This window comes from Urocitellus parryii, chromosome 4 (assembly GCF_045843805.1).
Source record: "Urocitellus parryii isolate mUroPar1 chromosome 4, mUroPar1.hap1, whole genome shotgun sequence".
Classification (NCBI taxonomy): Eukaryota; Metazoa; Chordata; class Mammalia; order Rodentia; family Sciuridae; genus Urocitellus; species Urocitellus parryii.
Genome location: NC_135534.1, coordinates 5,697,891 through 5,716,400, shown reverse-complemented (window position 1 = coordinate 5,716,400; position 18,510 = coordinate 5,697,891). Strand labels below are relative to the sequence as shown.

The 18,510-nt window shown below is 43.6% G+C and overlaps 1 protein-coding gene across 3 annotated transcripts in view; it reads right to left on the bottom strand.

The window, feature by feature from the left end:
* The window catches only part of Chka (choline kinase alpha), a 58,154-nt gene that overhangs the window by 15,940 nt on the left and 23,704 nt on the right, over positions 1-18,510 (bottom strand). Inside the window, exons 3-6 of one of the 3 annotated variants that reach the window (XM_077797381.1) lie at positions 7,877-7,930; positions 4,124-4,200; positions 1,876-1,972; positions 346-459 (exon numbers count right to left, since the gene is read on the bottom strand). In XM_077797381.1, coding sequence (XP_077653507.1) covers positions 346-459; positions 1,876-1,972; positions 4,124-4,200; positions 7,877-7,930 — 342 coding nt within the window. The remainder of the gene's footprint in view (positions 1-345; positions 460-1,875; positions 1,973-4,123; positions 4,201-7,876; positions 7,931-18,510) is intronic. The other 2 variants (XM_026396660.2, XM_026396661.2) reach the window with 2 other exon arrangements.

Genomic DNA, 18,510 nt, shown 5'->3' with positions numbered 1-18,510 from the left:
TTAAGCACCCTGGGTTTACTATGGTGTCAAAGAAGGCCTCAGAAGGTGAGAAGGATTAAGGGAAAGGGGAAAGCTTACGGGATGATGCAAAGGTGACTCTCACATATATTTTTAATTTGAATGACCATGTCTTTGTAGGAAAGAAACAGGTTCTGATATACCAAAAACAAAACAAACAAACAAACAAAATCTGTGTGTCTATATATATTTTCTAATCCAGTTTAATAACAGGTCACAAAATCACTTACTTCAAGCCACAGCATCAGGTTCTCTCCATGCTGAGACATGGAATCCACCTCTGTTTGCGGCTCACATCAACTGACCATTCACGCACACACATCTTACCGGAATGAACTGCTCCAATCGGCCTTGGGGAAAGATGCCATAGAGCTTTGGCCCAAGTGACCTCTCTGCGAGAATGGCAAACATAACGCTCTCCAGAACCATAGCCTCGGCCCCCTAGAACAGAGGGCAACAAACCAGGTGTTTACTGAGTGCCTGCTCTATGCCAGGCATCTCACGAGCAGCACCCTTCTCTCCTCCCACTATGATGAAACACGGACTGGCACCATCATCACCCCAGGATAAATATGAAGGAACAGGTCCTGGCATTTGTAGGACCCATGCTTGCAAGCATTATACTACATGAGATTCAAAATTCAAGTTTAATTTAGGTCACTGGTCTAAAAACAGAAAATATCTATTGAGATTTCATGGCTTCTACTTAATTCACAACTGATATGAGTCTCGCCCTTGGCCTCTGAGCAAAGTACACACCACTGTGCACTCTGATGAGGGCTGAATTGCTTTGTGCCAGACAGTCCCAGGGAAGCAAATGATCCAAAGGCCTTCTGCCTTCTAAACTGCTCTGTGGACCAAATAAGTTTGAGAATTCCTGATTTAGGTATGGGGTGTGTAGTTTTTTGGTGCAAAGCACAGACTGGCACACAGCCTCCTGGGTTTCTAGCCTCAGCCCTCTTCCCGACCTATTCCTCCTCTGATGCTGGTCTTCTTGCTAAATGCTCTAGGAAGCCTGCATGCAGTACTGTGAGTCATGTGGGATCCAGAATCATTCTGCCTTCAAAATTCTTCCTTTTGTCTCATTTCAAACTCATTCTTTAGTCTTTTTCCCTTCAAAAGTAAAATGCAGCTTGAGAGTTTCCATCTTGAGTGTGGAGAATGAGGAAGAGTCCCTCCAACCAGGAGTCCCAAGTCTCCTAAGGAGCTTGCACAAATAGAGATTCCTAGGGTCCTGACTGAGTTTCTAAGCTGACCTGATTAAGGAAAGGAGCCAGCAGGTATATGGAGATGATTCTAGTTCATCTCTTCCTGAGTGTGCTCTGGGGGAACATGAGCCCAGAGAACACTGTTTAAAACACTCACATTACAAAAACAAGCTGAGAAACTAAGAAGACAAGTTCTTTAGGCAGTGACAGAATGTTACAGTGAGAAGCTAACAAAAAAGAAAGGCTACTTCCAAAGGACATTAGACCACAAAGAGTCATTCAGTCACTTCTACCTTGTGTGGGCAAAGTGGAATTCTTGGTAAGTAATCCCCCACAATTATGGTATAGCCATCACCTTGTGAGGCTCAATCTTCACTATTCATTTTAATAATTTATAGTTGTTTGTACTGAACAACATTGATAGAGCACTGATTTGAACAAATTAATAGATTTTTAGAGCAGGATTTGATCAAACAGGTTTTATTGCTTAAACCCTTAAAAACAAACAATACCAATCTCTCTAGTTGGCAAAATACCTAATCCCCATCATTCACGGATCCTCACAGCACACTTGACCAGAAGGCACAGTCACTCTGGGTCCTGTCTGACCTCAAGTCCAGCACTGGAGAAACTCTCCAAGGAAGCTCACCCCAAGGCTTGCAAAGTGGCCTCTGCTTCCATATCTGCTCAACTGCTGCTGTGGGCAGTGCACCCTGATGTCCTGGGGACTGCAGGCACCTCCCATACTGTATAAAATGCAAAAGCAAACAGAACCTGGGCACTGTAGGACAAGAGGATCTGGCCTTGGCTCCCAGAGCAGGCGATCTGCCATTGGTGATTCTTCGTAACCCTTTGCCATCTGTAGACTCTCCCACGAAATTCTAACTCTCCAATCACTTCCGAGAGTAGAATTAGGACTTCTTTTGTCTAGGTATCCAGAATTTTGTCAGAATTTAATGTGTTTTCCACTCCCCCACCTTTGTTTTTGTACCAGGGATTGAACCCAAGGACACTTAACACAGAGCCGCATCCCCATCCCTTTTCTCATTTCTTTATTTTGAGACAGGGTCTCACTACTTGCTTAGAGCTTTGCTAAGTGGCTGAGGCTGACTTTGAACCTGTGACCCTCCAGCCCCAGCCTCCCAAGCCACTGGGATTACAGGCACATGCCACCAACCCAGCCCAACTTTTTGTCAAAATGATAAAGTAGGGCTGTTGTGGCTCAGCAGTAGAGCGCTCGCCTAGCACATGCAAGGCCCTGGGTTTGATCCTCAGCACCACATAAAAATAAATAAATAAAGATATTGTGTCCAACTAAAAAATAAATATTTTTTAAAAAATGATAAAGTAATCATGATGAAGGATATTATGGTGGGAACTATACATCCAACACATATATATCCAACCTGAAATATCCCTGAAAGTTTGAAATGGAGCCACAGGTAGATTGACACCTCAGTAGGCTCAGCATGCTGCACATCATGGTTGACATTACTTACACAGGGCAGCACTGTCATGGGATCTGGACTGACACACTGTCCAGACTCTGCTTCAGTGCTGGCTGAATCAATGCATGCCCAGAAATTGTGCTGAGAAGATGAACAAAGACTTAAAGAACCTCCCAGTTCTCTTCCTGCTGTTCTGAAAGTGTAAACAAAGCTTGGTTCTCATGGAATCCCACAATTTGGTATTTGTGCCCATCAAGAGGGGTGGGGACAATGTGTAGAGGGCAGGATCTATGGACAGAGACAATGGACAGAAAGACCAGACATGGGAGCTGGGGTTGTGGTTCAGCAGTAGAGCGCTCGCCTAGCACGTGCGAGGTACTGGGTTCGATCCTCAGCACCACATAAAAAAATAAAAACAAATAAAAATAAAGGTATTGTGTCTAACTACAACTAAAAAATTAAAAAAAAAAAAAAAGACCAGACATGAGCAAGAAGGGCAGTGGCTGGGAGGGTGCCTGTGGTCCCTCTGAGTCACTGGTCTCCAGGCCCTTCCCGAGGGCTACTGAGAGCAAGTGAGTGGGCCAACAGGCACGACTCAGTCCACACCTTCATGTCACACCCTGGGCTAGCCATGATCCCAGTGGCTCAGGAGACAGGCAGGAGAATCATGTATTCAAAGCCAGCCTCACTACACTAGCAAGACCTTGTCTCTAAATACAATGTAAAAACGGGCTGGGGATGTGGCTCAAGCAGTAGCGCGCTCACCTGGCATGCGCAGGGCGCTAGGTTCGATCCTCAGCACCACATAAAAAATTAAAAATAAAGATATTGTGTCCACCTAAAACTAAAAAATAAAATATTTAAAATAAAATGTAAAAAAGGACTGGGATGTGGCTCAGTGGTTAAGCACCCCTGGGTTTCAACCCCCAGTACCCTCCCCCCAAAAAAGATTCATTCACACATTTACCCTAGCACATTGATGAATGTGTATACTGGCACTGTGCCAAGTAACCAAGAGCACAAAGAGCAATACCATCAGGTCTGTGCCTGCAGAGCTTACGTTCTAGAGAGGGCAGACGAATGAGTGAACATGACCACAGACAGGCTCACTGCCACGAGAGGGACAGAAGGGTGTTGGAACAGGACAGCTAGGTCCACGGAGGCCCAGAGGGTGAGGGGGAACCATGAGCAGCTCTTAGGCAGGGGAGTCTGGTGTACTCAAGGATGGGGATAGTGTAGGTGGGACGGGAATCAGGGGATAGAAGCGGACAGGAGCACCTTGCAGAGGGCTGGGCTTGGGGAAAACCTGGGTTGAAGAACTGAGTGCCAAGTCCTAGCTGGGCATGCCTGTAATCCCAGTTACTTGGGAGTGAGCCCAAGACCATTTTGGGCAACTTGGTGAGAACCTGTCTCAAAAAATAAGAAAGGGCCAGGCGCGGTGGCACACACCTGTAATCCCAGTGGCTCAGGAGGCTGAGGCAGGAAGATCGCAAGTTCAAAGCCAGTCTCTGCAACTTAGCGAGAGCCTGTCTCAAAATAAAAAAATTTTTTTTTAAAAAGGGGCTAGGAATGTGACTCAGTAGTTGAGTGCCCCTGGGTTCAATCCCTGGTACCAAAAATAAAGCAAAAACAAAAACAAAAACTCACTGTACTAGACAAGCTCACCCAGGCACAAAAGAGGAGGAACTAGTGCTAGGACTGAGAACTCCCAACATTTAGGGCAATGGCTTCCAAACTGACTGTCCCCGCAGTGCAAAAGGCCTCCACACATCGACCTCCACACACACCAGATGTTACACACAGCAACACGCCCTCACAACATGGCAAGCTTCCTAATATTCTCTACTCTATTTCATTTCAAAAAGCCAAGAAGCCAGGCACGGTGCTGTAACACCTTAGAGACCCAGCTACGTGGTAGGCTGAGGCAGGAGGATCACTTGAGCCCAAGAGACTTAAAGGCCAGCCTAGGCAACACAGCAAGACTGACAGCTCAAAAAAAAAAAAAATGCATACATTTTATATCCCATTAGAGGGTCACACGACCCGCCACTCCATCCACTGATTTAAATTTGGGTAGCAGGAAGAGGAATGAGGCAGGGGGTGCTGGCAAAGGAGGTGAGACACCCGCCATCATGGAGGAGGGGGTGGCGCTCTGTGTCAAATGGTACTAAGGGTCAAACAGGAAGAGAGGAAAGAGGACACTGGATCTGGCAACGTGGAAGTTGAGAGTGATGATGTCAGAAGGGGTGACTAGGAGTGAGGAGGGAGTTAAGGGGGACAGAAGCAAGGGGTTTAAATGGACTCTCACTTCATCTACACTGGGTCATTTATTCAAAACACTTGACACCCAGGAATAAGAATGATGGTACGTGAGCTTCTGGAGAAGACATCACCAAAGTTCTGTATGACCTCATTCTAAGCACGAGGAAGCAGGGGGTCAAGACTGAGGGGACATTCTCCACAGTAACTGACAGGCATTCTTCACAAGTATCAAGACTGTAATTAAGTAAGAAGAACTGGTATAGGCTGAAAAAGACCAAGCAGAAACCATCGAATGCAACGTTGGGATTCTGACTAAACCCTGGAATAGAACAAAAGAAACATCAGGGAAAAATCTTCTGAAATTCCAACAAGGTCTGCGTTTGGTTAGTACTGCAGCAGACTCAAGGACCCGGTTTCGATCACCATACTGCGGCTGTGTAAAATGAGAACCTCGAGGAAGCCAGGGAAGGGGTGCCTGGGAACTCTCTGTACTGTGTTTATTATTTGTTCCAAATCTCTTTTCTGAAAAAGGAGACTGGGAAGTAAGAAAGTAGAGACAACAGATTCTGTCTCAAGAAAACCTGCTGGGGGCTGCATTCCCAGGGCTCTGGCTTCCACCCTTCAGGACTAAAACAGCAACATAAACCCCACCCAATAAAAATAAATAAAAATCAAAATATATTTTTTTTTAAAGGAAAGAGAAATCTTGTCAGGAACAAGAGCATAAATGGTGGCAGCAGGCAGGGCACTACTGCCGATAGCCCTGTTACTAGGAAGTGGAGGGGACAGTGAATGGGGAAGCCAGGGCCAAATAAGAAAGGAGGTCAAGTGTGGGGCACAAACACCCTTTAGTAGCAACAGTCAGTGAAAAGTGCCAATGCAGTGGGCTTGTGGTGGACAGATGAGGGACAAGAGATTGGCAATCATCAAAGAACCAGGTTCTACTTTCTGAAACGGGGAGGTCCAAAGGACCCAGCTCTGGAACAGACCTCCCAGATACAGAAGCAGAGCCTAACCTCCTGGAGACCCTAAGCAGGTCCCAGGCAGTGGTGCACCCCTGAGGTTGGGCACCAGAGCCCTGGAACCAGACCACCCTCCCAACTGTGTGGCTCTTCTCTAGCAGCCCTGGCTGCCTGGACACTGCACAGAGAAGGAGTGGCAGTAGCTGGGCTCAGCAGGGTCGGAGTTTCGAGGAGCATGTGACAGGAAACATGAGGAGAAAGTTGAGAACACGTGGAAGGCAAGACCTGTGGCAGCAGAGCTGGGTGTTCAGCTGGGCAGGACAGATGAGACTGGAGGGCTGGGAGTGAGAGGGTAGTTGCTACCCACGCTCTGGAATGGACGTTTTGATGGCAGCCAGATAGCTGCAGAGGTACCCAGGCAGGCTACTGAAGCTGGCCTGCCATAAGGGACACAGTTTCCCATGGGAGGAAATAACAGGAGGAACAGAAGGAAAGACCATTAGGGATGAGGTGGTCAGAATGCAGAGGCCAGAGAATGATGGCAAGAACCAGAATGAATTCAAACTGAGCTGTGGACTGGGGTCTCCAACACACAAGTAATGGGCAAGCCCAGAGACAAGAGCTACCATTGGGGAGGACTGACAGCACAAAGCATGAGCCTCAAAGGGAAAGGGGTTCCTGGTGGAGGAGAAATGGTTAGAAGCCAGGAAGAGGACGAACAGGAAGACACCAGCTCCACCTGTGGCACAGAAGCACTTGAGAGGTGACAGATGGCCCTAGGGCCATGAGTGAAGGTCCTGTGGGACAGTGAGGCTCTGGATGAATGTTCAGAATAGGGGTGACAAGCCAGGATGGGTGACTCAAAGGGGCTCCATAAGGAAACAAAACCAACTGCTCCACTCTTACTGCCAACCACCTGCCTTCTCCTCAAAAGTTCGTATGCAAAATCACACTCCCTGAGGTTTTCCAATAGGCCCTGAGGAGGAAGAGGAGGTGTGGCCATGATTGACAGTCCAGGAGACAAGCAAGTGCATGCATACCAGCAGGTGGGGTGGATGAGCCTGAGAGGTTCCCTGCAACCAGCCAGCGCCCTACTACAAGCAGCAGAGAGACAGTGAGAAGCAGCAAGACCCCCCCCCCCCCGACCTCCAGAACTTTAGAATCTCAGGGCAGATGGAAGATCATGTCATGCTGACTCCCTTCTTGTGCACACACATGCCCCCTTCACGATAAGTCTACATATATGGAAGATAGCATTTAAAAGAAACTTTTGTGGGACAGGGGGTGTAGCTCAGTGGTAGAGCATAAGACCCTGGGTTCAATCTCCAGCACCACCAAAAATAATTAAAAAAAAAAAAAAAAAAAGAACAACATAAAAAAACACTTCACTCCAGGTATGGAGATCCTCACCCCAGACTCCATACTTCTAAGCCTCCACACTCCATGTGGTGACAACCTCAAACCCGCTGCTTGCATGTGTTTTAGTAGACGGGTCAGCTTAGCTCACAGTCTCTTGAGTCTAGGGACCTTTTCCGCCTGGAACAAAGTCTGCTGTTTCCCCAGAAAATGGAGTGACCACTAAAATGACTGGGCACTGACCAGCTTCCCTAATGGGAAGCATGGGAATGAAGAAAAGGGGTGAGACACACTGCAGCAGTGGAAGCCAGCTGCCTCCACATCAGAGCATTACACACAAATGTCACCCCAAACCTCCACCTCTCTGCACCTCGGACACTCGTGTAGAAAATGCTGCCATAAAGACATCAAACTTCCACCATCTGCACCCTCAAGAGGGGCCAGGAACCCCCACTGCTTCCTCGGTCTCAGTGAGGTGGCTCCCAATACACCAAGAGCTCTCCCCTAAGGAGGACAGGTGAGGGTGTTTCCATGGGCAGTGAAGAGGCCCTGCAGAACTGCAGCGCAGCGAGGTTGGCTGACACCGGTTCACCTCTCGTGCAGAACAGACTGAATTACTTACTTGAAATTCATTTTCTTTCTGAGCTTGTTCGGATCCCTCTTTATTACAGGACCTCTATGAATGAGAAAAAGCAAACACTTCCGGTGAGATGGAGAACACTGAGCAGACACTAACTCTGCAACCACCAGAACAGTAGGGCTTACGAACACCACAGATCTTTAACAAGGGCTTCTCAGCCCGCCGTGGGACCGGCGTAGTCTACAGGCACCAGCAGCCTCCAGTACTAGTACCAATGCCTTGGAAAGTGCTTTAGCTATTTACAAGAAAAGGGATGTGCCACTGAGACCAAAGAACTGTGCATCTCATGGCCGTCCTGCGGACCTTTCACAATTTCATTGTTAGAGGAAAGTCACTCGATAGTACTCTTCCAATTGAGCCTTCTAAAGAAAAGTGCAGGCCAAGGCTCTCGCCAATTTAGTTATGGGGTTCTTTCAAGCCAACCGCAAGGACTGGGGTATCAATCCACCCACAGATGGCTGTGGTTAGCACAGAGCATGGACAGAGAAGAAAGCACTGTGCAGGCAGGACACCTGGCACTCCCCCAGTCTAACCCTGCTGGTGCAGCTGGTCACAGCTCCAGCAAAAAGAGGACAGGGTGAAGTTAACAAAGTCCCTAAAGTTATCTTATATACTAATATATTAAGGTTACTTTTACATCACTTTCCTCAATGAAATTGCAAATTATTGGCAATATTAACAACATACTAGATCACCAACTTCCATAAGCAGCTCTGAGGCTACATTCTTTCTTCACGGCACAAAGCATGTATCTTCAAAGCAAGCCCCCCACCCCAAGTGCTTTAAACCCTCATAGAACCTTAAATGAGGGACTGGGGGAAAGTAAAGTAAGAAACTTAAGGGTAATGTCAAAATTTCATACTCTATTGCCTCTAAAATTATGTTATATTTAAAGTCTGCGTGTAAGCCAGACCCAAGAGGAGTCCTATAAAGGAAACCTCTTTAAAATAAGAGGTTGGTAACTTAGGGTAACAGATCTTGAACATCCCATGAAAACATACCTTTCCATTCCACAGCTTTATCAAAAACACCTGTACCAAGGGTGGAAAGTGTGGACAGGAAAAAAATGCCACGTTAAGCAACACCAGCTACTCTAGCAGCATTCAAAATCCTTGTGACTTACAGCAACCACTCTCTCCCATCCTACACGGAATAGCATTCCACAGACATCTTAATGCTTGTTATGTATAAACAGTACATGTTTATCTTACTCAGTATAAAAGTAAACAAATATCCATGTTCATAAAGCTATCTGCTAAAGGCTTTCTAATGCTTGCACTTATACATATTCACTAACATCTGGAACATACGCTTAAAGTACATTTGGTACAAAGTACAGAAAGTACAATGAAGATATATGATGTTTTCATTTGTGTAATCTGCATTTCTCTGATGGAAAGATGCGACAGGTTAAATCCCGTTACAGTGAACACCATAAAAATCAAAATATTACAAAAATGCCATTATCCATCTGCTGAGGGGGGTCAATGGATGACGAGATAAACTGAGGAGGAGCCACTGGCTATCATGAAGCTCTACTCCCTCCTTTAACTGCAGGGTTGCTCCCTCAGCTGCACTGTTCCCTTAGACTTATACCTCCGTGATCTCTCCTGGGTGGCCTGTAAGTTCCTGAAGAACAGGGACTTCACCTTTGATTGTCTGTCTACCCTGAAAGTACCAAGCAAATTCTGATGCTTGCTATGCTCTGGTCTAAGTGAATCAAGGAACACTCTGGCACCGGCACCATGAAACACAAGGCAAACAGCTCCAAGGAGCAACCCAGCACCATGCAAGTTCACATCCACATTCCCAGTAGTGGGGAAATAGACACAGTGTTAATTAGAACACTGAATGGGCTGAAATGCCCTTAAAAAGTCCTCATGCTTTTTTCTCCAAGGAAAGCTAAGAACAGAGTTGTCTGGATTGGGGTTTAAATCCAGAGCCTCGCACATGCTAGGCCAGTGCTCTCCCCCTGAGCTATATCCTTATGTGTGTTCTGCAAAGGATCAAACCCAGCCTTGCTCATACCCCAAGCCTAAATTCTATAATCAGACATATTACATACTAACACTTTGTATGAAAAGCTTTTAAGACAAATAAGGAATTTGGATATATTACTAAATTTTGTTGTAACATTTGGATATATTACTAAATTTTGTTGTAACGGGATTTGACCTGCACAAAATTCTAAACAACTATGGTTATTCCTATGCTGTTATTGCTCTAACTGTATCTTCTTAGGGAGATACAGTTAATGGATTATTTAGCTAACAGAAGTCCTTTTCCCTGTTAAATGGTGCTCTCAAAAGCAAGTCGCCTCATCCCAGGTTACAAACCCTGGCTAACAATCCATTACAAAGTTCCAAGACCACTCCTTTTTAACATGTTATCACCAGAAGTGGAGGTAAATTTCATTCATTTTTTTCCCCACCCCCAGAAGTCCCATCCCACCCCAATGGCTGCATGACTTATTCAGTAATAAGAGCACCATCGCAAAGGCAAGATGGACTTCTGCAGTATCAACCCCGGGTTCTGTTTCCTCAGTACAGAATGCACAGGTGCCCTTCGGCTATAACCAAGAAGAGCAGGCCCAAGAAACCTCAAACCAGGGAAACAACTGTGGAGAGGTGAGCGGAAGCCTGCTCCTAGATGAGCCAGGCACAGACCCACTCACTTGGCCAAAAGAGAGGTCAGAGGAAGATGGGAAGAAATATATATTTTGGGACTTGTGGAATTTTACCTCAGTGGTAAAAATTTACTTGAAGTAGATATTAAGATATATTGTATGAATACTTGGTATGACTTTAAACTCTCCTAACTTGCAAATTAATAAAAATTTTATTTTATAAATTAGAATACTAAAATGTTTTACACTTATTAGAATTTAGACATTGGTTTTTTAACATTAAATAATGCTGTGTGTGTGGTGTGTGTGTGTGTGTGTGTGTTTTCTGCAAGGGATCAAACCCAGCCTTGCTCATGCTAAACTCAAGCTCTAACCACTGAGCCAACACCCCAGTCCTAATTTTTTTTATGTGAACATTATCTAAGTCATTTTTAAAAAATGATCTTATATAGATATAAACTAAAATATTTACAGAAGAAACGATTTAATGCTGGCACCTGCTTCAAAATAACCCTGGGGAAATGGATGAAAAGATGCAAGAAGGCTGTCCTCCGGGAGAAATGGATAGTGGGCACCTGGGGCTTATCACTCTTCTGCCTCCTTCTGTACTGATCTGAAATTACTCAGAATAAAGCACTTTTTTGAAAATAAACAGAAATTTCAAGACCTAAGAAATTAAAACATCTTGGGCTGGGGTTGTGGCTCAGCGGTAGAGCACTTGCCTAGCATGTGCGTGCCCTGGGCTTGATCCTCAGCACCACATAAATCAAGGTATTGTGTCCAGCTACAACTAAACAATAAATATAAAAAAATAAAATAAATTAAAACATCTTGAAAATGTTTAAAAATACCCAATTTTATCAATATACTGAGAACTTCTGAATTATAAACCTGAAATAGGTGAATTGTCACATAAATTAAAAAAAAAAAAAGACAAAGCTATCTTGTCACTGGCTTTCTCGTTTCTTCTTCTTCTTCTTCTTCTTCTTCTTCTTCTTTTTCTTTTTTTTCCTTTATAAACCACAGAAATTTATTTCTCAGAGTTCTGGAGGCTGAGAAATCCAAGATCTTTAGGCACCAGCAGAAATAAAATCATTTCTTATTTTTCTTTCTTTTTTCTCACAATGCCAGATTAAATCCAGGAATGCTCTACCATTGAATTACACCCCATCCTTTTTAATTTTTTGAGACAGGGTCTCACTAAGTTTCCAAGGTTGCCCTCAAACTTGGAATGCTCCTGTCTTAGTCTCTCAAACAGCTGGGATTACAGGCATACACCATTGCAACTAGCTGCCTAAGTTCTTAATAAAAGATTCCTCTATTAATAATAAAGAGGGTTTATGACTATAATAAAACCCCATTTGTGAGATTAAACAAAGTAGCACATCAATTTTCCTTAGCTGTGGGTGTGTGAATATAAATAAATCAGCAAGAGCAGCACATAATTATTTGAGCCATTTTTAAAGTGACTTTAGAAATCCACTACTGCATGAGCTGCTCCTGGGACAGGCTGGGAAAAATGGTAACTCAGACCCAAAGAATGACACATCATCAACCAGCACAATAAACTGGGAATGCTATTTAAGATATCAAATCACTGCCAATTATAGGCAATGTCATAATAAGGAAATAACCACTATGTCACACACGATGGTAGATGCAGGAGTGAAGTGAGGAGGCATGACCACACAACACTCACCTAGGCATACTCTTCTCTCCATCACCCTTTCCCCACCACATGAGGGCTACATGGATCATTTAGCTAGGAGCTCTTTTAGAGACTCTCCATAAAACATAAATTGTGGGGTTTTCAAAAATGCTGTGAGACCCATGGAAGGATGACTGAATAATTCAACTGCTGGCCCGACTCAACTTCTAGAGCATGTGAAGTTTGGCTGGGAAAAGGACCCACTCTCCACTAACCCAGGACCATCCTCCTGAGCTGAGGCCTCAACAACTCCCAGGCTATCAATCCTCCAAGAGTGATGGAAGCTGCATTCTGAATGCCAGGCACTGTGACCTGTGGTCCTGGAGTAGCACTGGGTGGGATCCATTAGTTTGAAGGCTTCTAATAGCCACCCGCTTATTCAATCACACTCTACTCTCTAGAAGAGAAGGTTCTGTCATAAACCCTGGCCTTGGGGCTGGGGTTATGGCTCAGTGGTAGAGCACTTGTCTAGCATGTGTGAGGCACTGGGTTCAATCCTCCGTACCACATACAAAATAAAATAAAATAAAAAATAGTATGGTGTCCATCTACAACTAAAAAATAAATTTAATTTTTTTTAAAAATTAATAAACAAACCCTGGCCTAATTCCTGCTGCTGATGCAGATCTGGTCCACCTCAGGTGAGGAGGGGCAAGGAGTGCACACGATGGGATCCACTCTTCCCACTAATGTTATGCAGAATGTTATCATGGCCTTGGCTTTCCTTCTCCCAACTGTTTAAAAAAAAAAAAAAAAGACAAGAAGGAGAGAAAACATCCTATACTTACTGATTTTATAATTTCTTACAGTATTCTCCGAAAATATTTTATTGAACATTAAAATGTGAGATCCATACACAATGGTTTAAAATGGAGCTTATGCTGGGGGTGGCTCAGTGGTAGAGTGCTTGCCCAGCATGCCTAAGACCCTGGTTTCGATCCCCAGCATCACAAAAAACAAAACAAAACAAAACAAAAAAACGGTGAACTAAAATGGAGCTTATGTGATTCATTCATGAGCACGTATGAATCACAAGTATGTAAATAGAAAAGTGACTTCTAATATTTGATGGTAGTCTCTACAGAATCTCCCACATTTCCAAGGAATATTCTATGAGTTGATCTTTTGGAACATTAACAACTTCAAACTGGAAGATCTGATGAATATGGATAAGAAACCAGAACCTCAAAAAGGCTCCAGGCCACATAAGGCAGCAGCTGGTGAGCGAAAGCCCGGTCAAGAAGGCCACTTCAGGACCTTCTCAGAATCATGCCTGATGCAGGCAACCTGCTGACCCAAGCCTGCTGGGACTTCCACGTAGGCATCCAAGGGCTGACCTGCAGACAACCCTTTTCCAGGAAGTGAGCTGTGACCTCTCTGGCCTGGTATCTTCCATGTGGGGTCAGGTCAACACTGCTAAGCTTCATGAAGAAAATGGGCATCCAGCTCGGATAAGACCACAAAAAGCACACTAACTGATAAGGAAAAAGGAAAGAAAGTTTGCTAACTCTCACCAAAAGAACTACTACACTACTACTAGATACACTGCAGTGTATGTGCATGCACGCGCATGTGTCTATATGTGTGTGTCTGTGTATGTCTGTGTGTGTGTCTCTGTGTGGGTGTCTGTATGTGTGTGTGTCTCTGCGTGTTCCCACAATGCTGAAAGATGTGAAGGAAGAACTGAAGTACCTCAATTAAATTCTCAAGTTCAGGTCCAGTAATGTCTAGAATTACTCAATGTCTGCCATTTTCTACTGAGGAAACAGAAGAAAGGGATCTGATTTGCCTTGGACAAAAAAATAAAATTAAAAAGTGATATATCAATATATAACATTCTGAAATCTTTATCACTGTACCTCTTTAAGCACAGCACAAACTGTAGCTGGTGCTACTTAACAAGCATTATAATTTTCTCTTTAAAAAGCATTTCTTGAATCCAAGAACTAAAAGAAAGAAATTAAAGCTGTAGAGAATGCTCCAACTTCAGAGGTCTCATACTATACCGTGAATCGTGTCTGTCACCTGGAAACCAGAGTGCTCCAGGCACGATCGCATGGACAAGCCTGCAGCAGAGAACACATGCACATACAGCTAAAGTGGTACATTACCCCAGCGCCCTTCACTCCACCCAACACAGACATTCCTTCCCACAGAGGGGTAGGCCGAGGGCAAGCCATCGTTCCGGGGACCAGAAATCTGCATTGGTTTCATGCTATAAATCCCAAACATTTAAGACCAGCAAGACAAGGACACTTTGAATATGTCAAAACTAGACATAGTCTGTGGTTTATTAAGTTATCAAAAGAAGGCACCAAAGCAGGTATAGAAGGACCACAGGTGTAACTGGCAGCTACCTCTGGAGAGTATTAACTAAGAAACACTAGGTGGGTCAAAGGGGTGCGTACAATGCAAAGAAAACAAAAGTCTTTCTCTGAGGGAAGTTTTGACTACCTTAGAAATAGATACAATTACACCAAACTCAGAGTTCAGGGGGTTTTTAAAAAAGCAGAGTAAACAAAAGAACTTGAAGTCATAAATGATGGCAACATGACAAGGGGAAAAGTCAGCTCCCACCCAGGAGCTTCAGCGGTCATGTCTGCAGGGCGAGTGGCTTCAGCTCCACACAGGAGGATTTTTAAGCAGTTTGTTCCTCAGTAGCCAGTAACTATCCACAAGCTGGTCCATATTTTATTGGGTTGAATTAAATGAGTTCAGAGAAAATAGGGAAGAGGATATTTTGTTTTCTGGACTCCAAAAGAACAGTCTCACAAATTTCACTCTTTAGAATCACTAATACATATCTGCGTTGTGCCTTGGTGCCTTTAATTGCATTATGGTTAGTATTCAAACAAGCACTAATATTAGCCTTCTATTACTCAAAAAACAAACAAAAACATTTTTTCCAGACAACACTTAAGAGAGATCTTTGATGTGCGTTATTAACATTCATGCCTCTGAGACCATTCTTAATGGTGAGGCCAATCTCTCAGTTCATGCACAGAAGGACCTGGCTTAACACAGAGTCACTGTTCTGACAGAGGAAGGGACAAGGCACTCCTCTGAGACTTCCGCCAACTGGCACAAGTTACAATGAATGAACAATACGTACTGACATTTGTGTCTTCCACAATTCATGATAAATAAGCAAACTGGTTATTTGTAATCAGCCAAACTTGCTTCTGTGAAAAGGCTGCTACTGGACGTCGCAGAGCTCATGTTCCTTCCCAGTATCAGAAAGGAAAAAAATCAAGTTACATTTATAGCTAGTTTTAGAGTTTCAAGCTCTCATCTAGCAGTTACATCTCTTTCCAAAATGGCAAAGGCTCCTCACTTCTCAAAACTTCTAAAACAATCCTACTTTAGTCACAGTCATATTACAGTTGAGTCTGGTTGTCATCATCTATGCAGTTAAGATAAATGCCTTTCCCTCCACTAAAACTGAAGCTAGTCTATGGAAAACAGACATGAAATTATACTGATATGTATTAAGATCAAACCAGCATTTATTAAACCTATAGATAATGGTATATGGCTGGGTCTTCTCCAGATCAGATTTCTAAAGGATCTGCTCCTGCCCTTGTTGAACACAGGACTTTTCATAAGTCTCTAAAACTAAAAAAAAAAAAAAAAAAAAAAAAATAGGGGCTGGAAGAGACAGATGTTTGTGGACACAAATTGAGCTGTAAGTCAATCACAAGGTTTTACCTTGGCTTTCTGTTACTTAACCCTTAGAGAACTGCATCAAAGAGCAGTCACTTCACTGTCACTAAGGAAATAAAGGAAATCACATATCTCACAACACCAAGAGGAAGACATAGGAGAAAACTGAGAAACATCTAGTTATTTTAAACCAAGTCACTTATAAATCATTACTGAAAGCTGGGGTTGTGGCTCAGTGGTAGAGCACTTGCCTAGCACATGTGAGGTCATGGGTTCGATCCTCAGCACCACATATAAATAAACAAATAAAATAAAGGTATTGTGTTCATCTAAAACCATTTAAAAAATTAAAAATAAATAAATAAATAAATCGTTACTGATTAAAGAACATGAGGACTATTTCCACATACTATTTGATTCCCACAGAGGTAAAAAGTTCAAAAGTGTAAAACAAGGAAGGGGAGAGGGAAAGAAGGGACATACTAAACTAAACTAGTCTATCATATAATTAAGCAAAACAGCAAAATATTCTGAGGAAACACACGGGCCTATCATTACATGCAGCAGCAGTCCTCAATTAACATTCTTCAAGGAAAGAGTGAACCGGAACCCCCTTAAAGGCACAATGGCACTGAAAGAGCTCACCAAGCAGTCACCAGTCTCTCCTCCATGGACACACATACAGACATAGGACGTGTGTGCAGTTAAAAAGAAGGAAAGCATGGAGCTGGGGCCGGGGCCGGGGCTCAGAGACAGAGCACTTGCCTAGCATTTGTGAGGTACTGGGTTCGATCCTCAGCACCTCATATAAATAAATGAAATAAAGGTCTATTGACAACTAAAAGAATATTAAAAAAAAGAAGAAGAAGAAGGAAAGCAGATCACCTGAATCACGCCACATTTAATTCTGTTGCTAGCCTGTAAGTTTATTAAAGTAATGGTATTTATTTATTTATTGGGGCTCCACATTTGCTCTGCATATGTTAATTAAACAATTAACAATTTTCCATTAATTCTGGCAATTTTTGTTGTTGCTGTTGTTGTGATAATGAAGGCCTCAGTGAAGACCATAAATGTCTCTTTCCGTGACGTGCCATGTTTATTTCAAAAAGTTGAACATAAAACAGCAATTTGATTCTCCCATGCCCCAGGAGAAATAAATAAATAACAGACTTTTAAAAACTGAATTGAAAACCTTTGAAAAGGAAGTTAAATTCACGGTAGAGCTCCTGGCACAGCGCTGGGTAGGCTCAACTTCTGCTGTGCCTGGTTCACTTCTTACTTCCTTCTCTCTACTGAAGTCATTTTTCAGAGTCTCTGAATGTGATTCCTCCCCTCATGTCACAGCAAGCCCAATGACCAACAGTCTACAACGGCCACCAATATTTGAGGTTCTTCTTTGGCAACAAATGTTCCTCTTACACCTGCAGAGTTTGAGGACTAAAAATATTTCAATTCGAAGTTGTAGATCTCATGGTTTTACTATGTTTAAACTTCAACCATAAGAACATACTTGAACTAAGGGTCAGATCATGAAGTTTTTTCCAACAAAAATGAGTTTACTGCTGGGTGAGGGTGCCCATGCCTATAATCCCAGTAGCTCAGGAGGCTGAGGCAGGAGGATCACAAGCCAGCCTCAGCAAAAGCGAGGCACTAAAGCAACTCAGTGAGATCTTGTCTCTAAATAAAATACAAAATAGGGTTGGGGATGTGGCTCATGTGGCTCAGGGCCCTGAGTTCATTCCCGGTACCAAAACAAAAGAATTTACTGTCTTAGGTCAAGCATGAGACTGTGGAAGTGTTCCTCTTCATCCACTTAGATACCACTTATTTCTACCCAGATGCTTGCAAGCATGGTCTCCACCTTCCTAAGCAGAAGCAGCTTCAGGAACGGAAATTAATATAATGTTTGCCTAATATAAAGATAACTGATTGCTAAATACAGGAGTGTCTGCCCCTGAAACTAGAATGGTTTGTGAAACATACTCCATGCTATTAGTTTGGAAAGAGTTAATTTCATTTTAAGCAGTTCAAATCATTCTGAGATTTATTTTCCTGAGTTACTTAAAAATAAATAAGAAGAGTACGCATCTGTAATCCCAGTTACTCAGGAGGCTGAGGCAGGAGGACTGCAAGTTTCAGGCCAGCCTGAGCAACTTAGCAAGACCCCGTCTCAAAGATTAAAAAAAAAAAGATGGGAATGTAGCTCAGTGGTAAAGGGCCCCTGGGTTCAAAAGAGAGGGGGGAGAGGAGGGAAGGGAGAGAGAGAGAGAGAGAGAGAGAGAGAGAGAGAGAGAGAGAGAGGAAGGGAGGGAGGGAGGGAGGGAGGGAGGGAGGGAGGAAGGAGGAAGAGACGGGAGAGGAGGGGAAGGGAACGGAGGGGAGGGGAAGGTGGAAGGAAGACAGACAGAGTTCTGTTTAAATAAATTCTCATTTCCAAGCACTTCTATTTGTACTTAACTACTAAAAGATAACACTACCAGGGTGCTAAAATTCCAAAAAGGATGAAATATTAACGACTGCTAGTGAATCTTTATTAGGGGAAAGGCTAACTGCCAAGCTGCAGCTGGCTTTTACAGCGTCACTCATATAGTAGTAACCCATTCCAGAGCTGGGTTG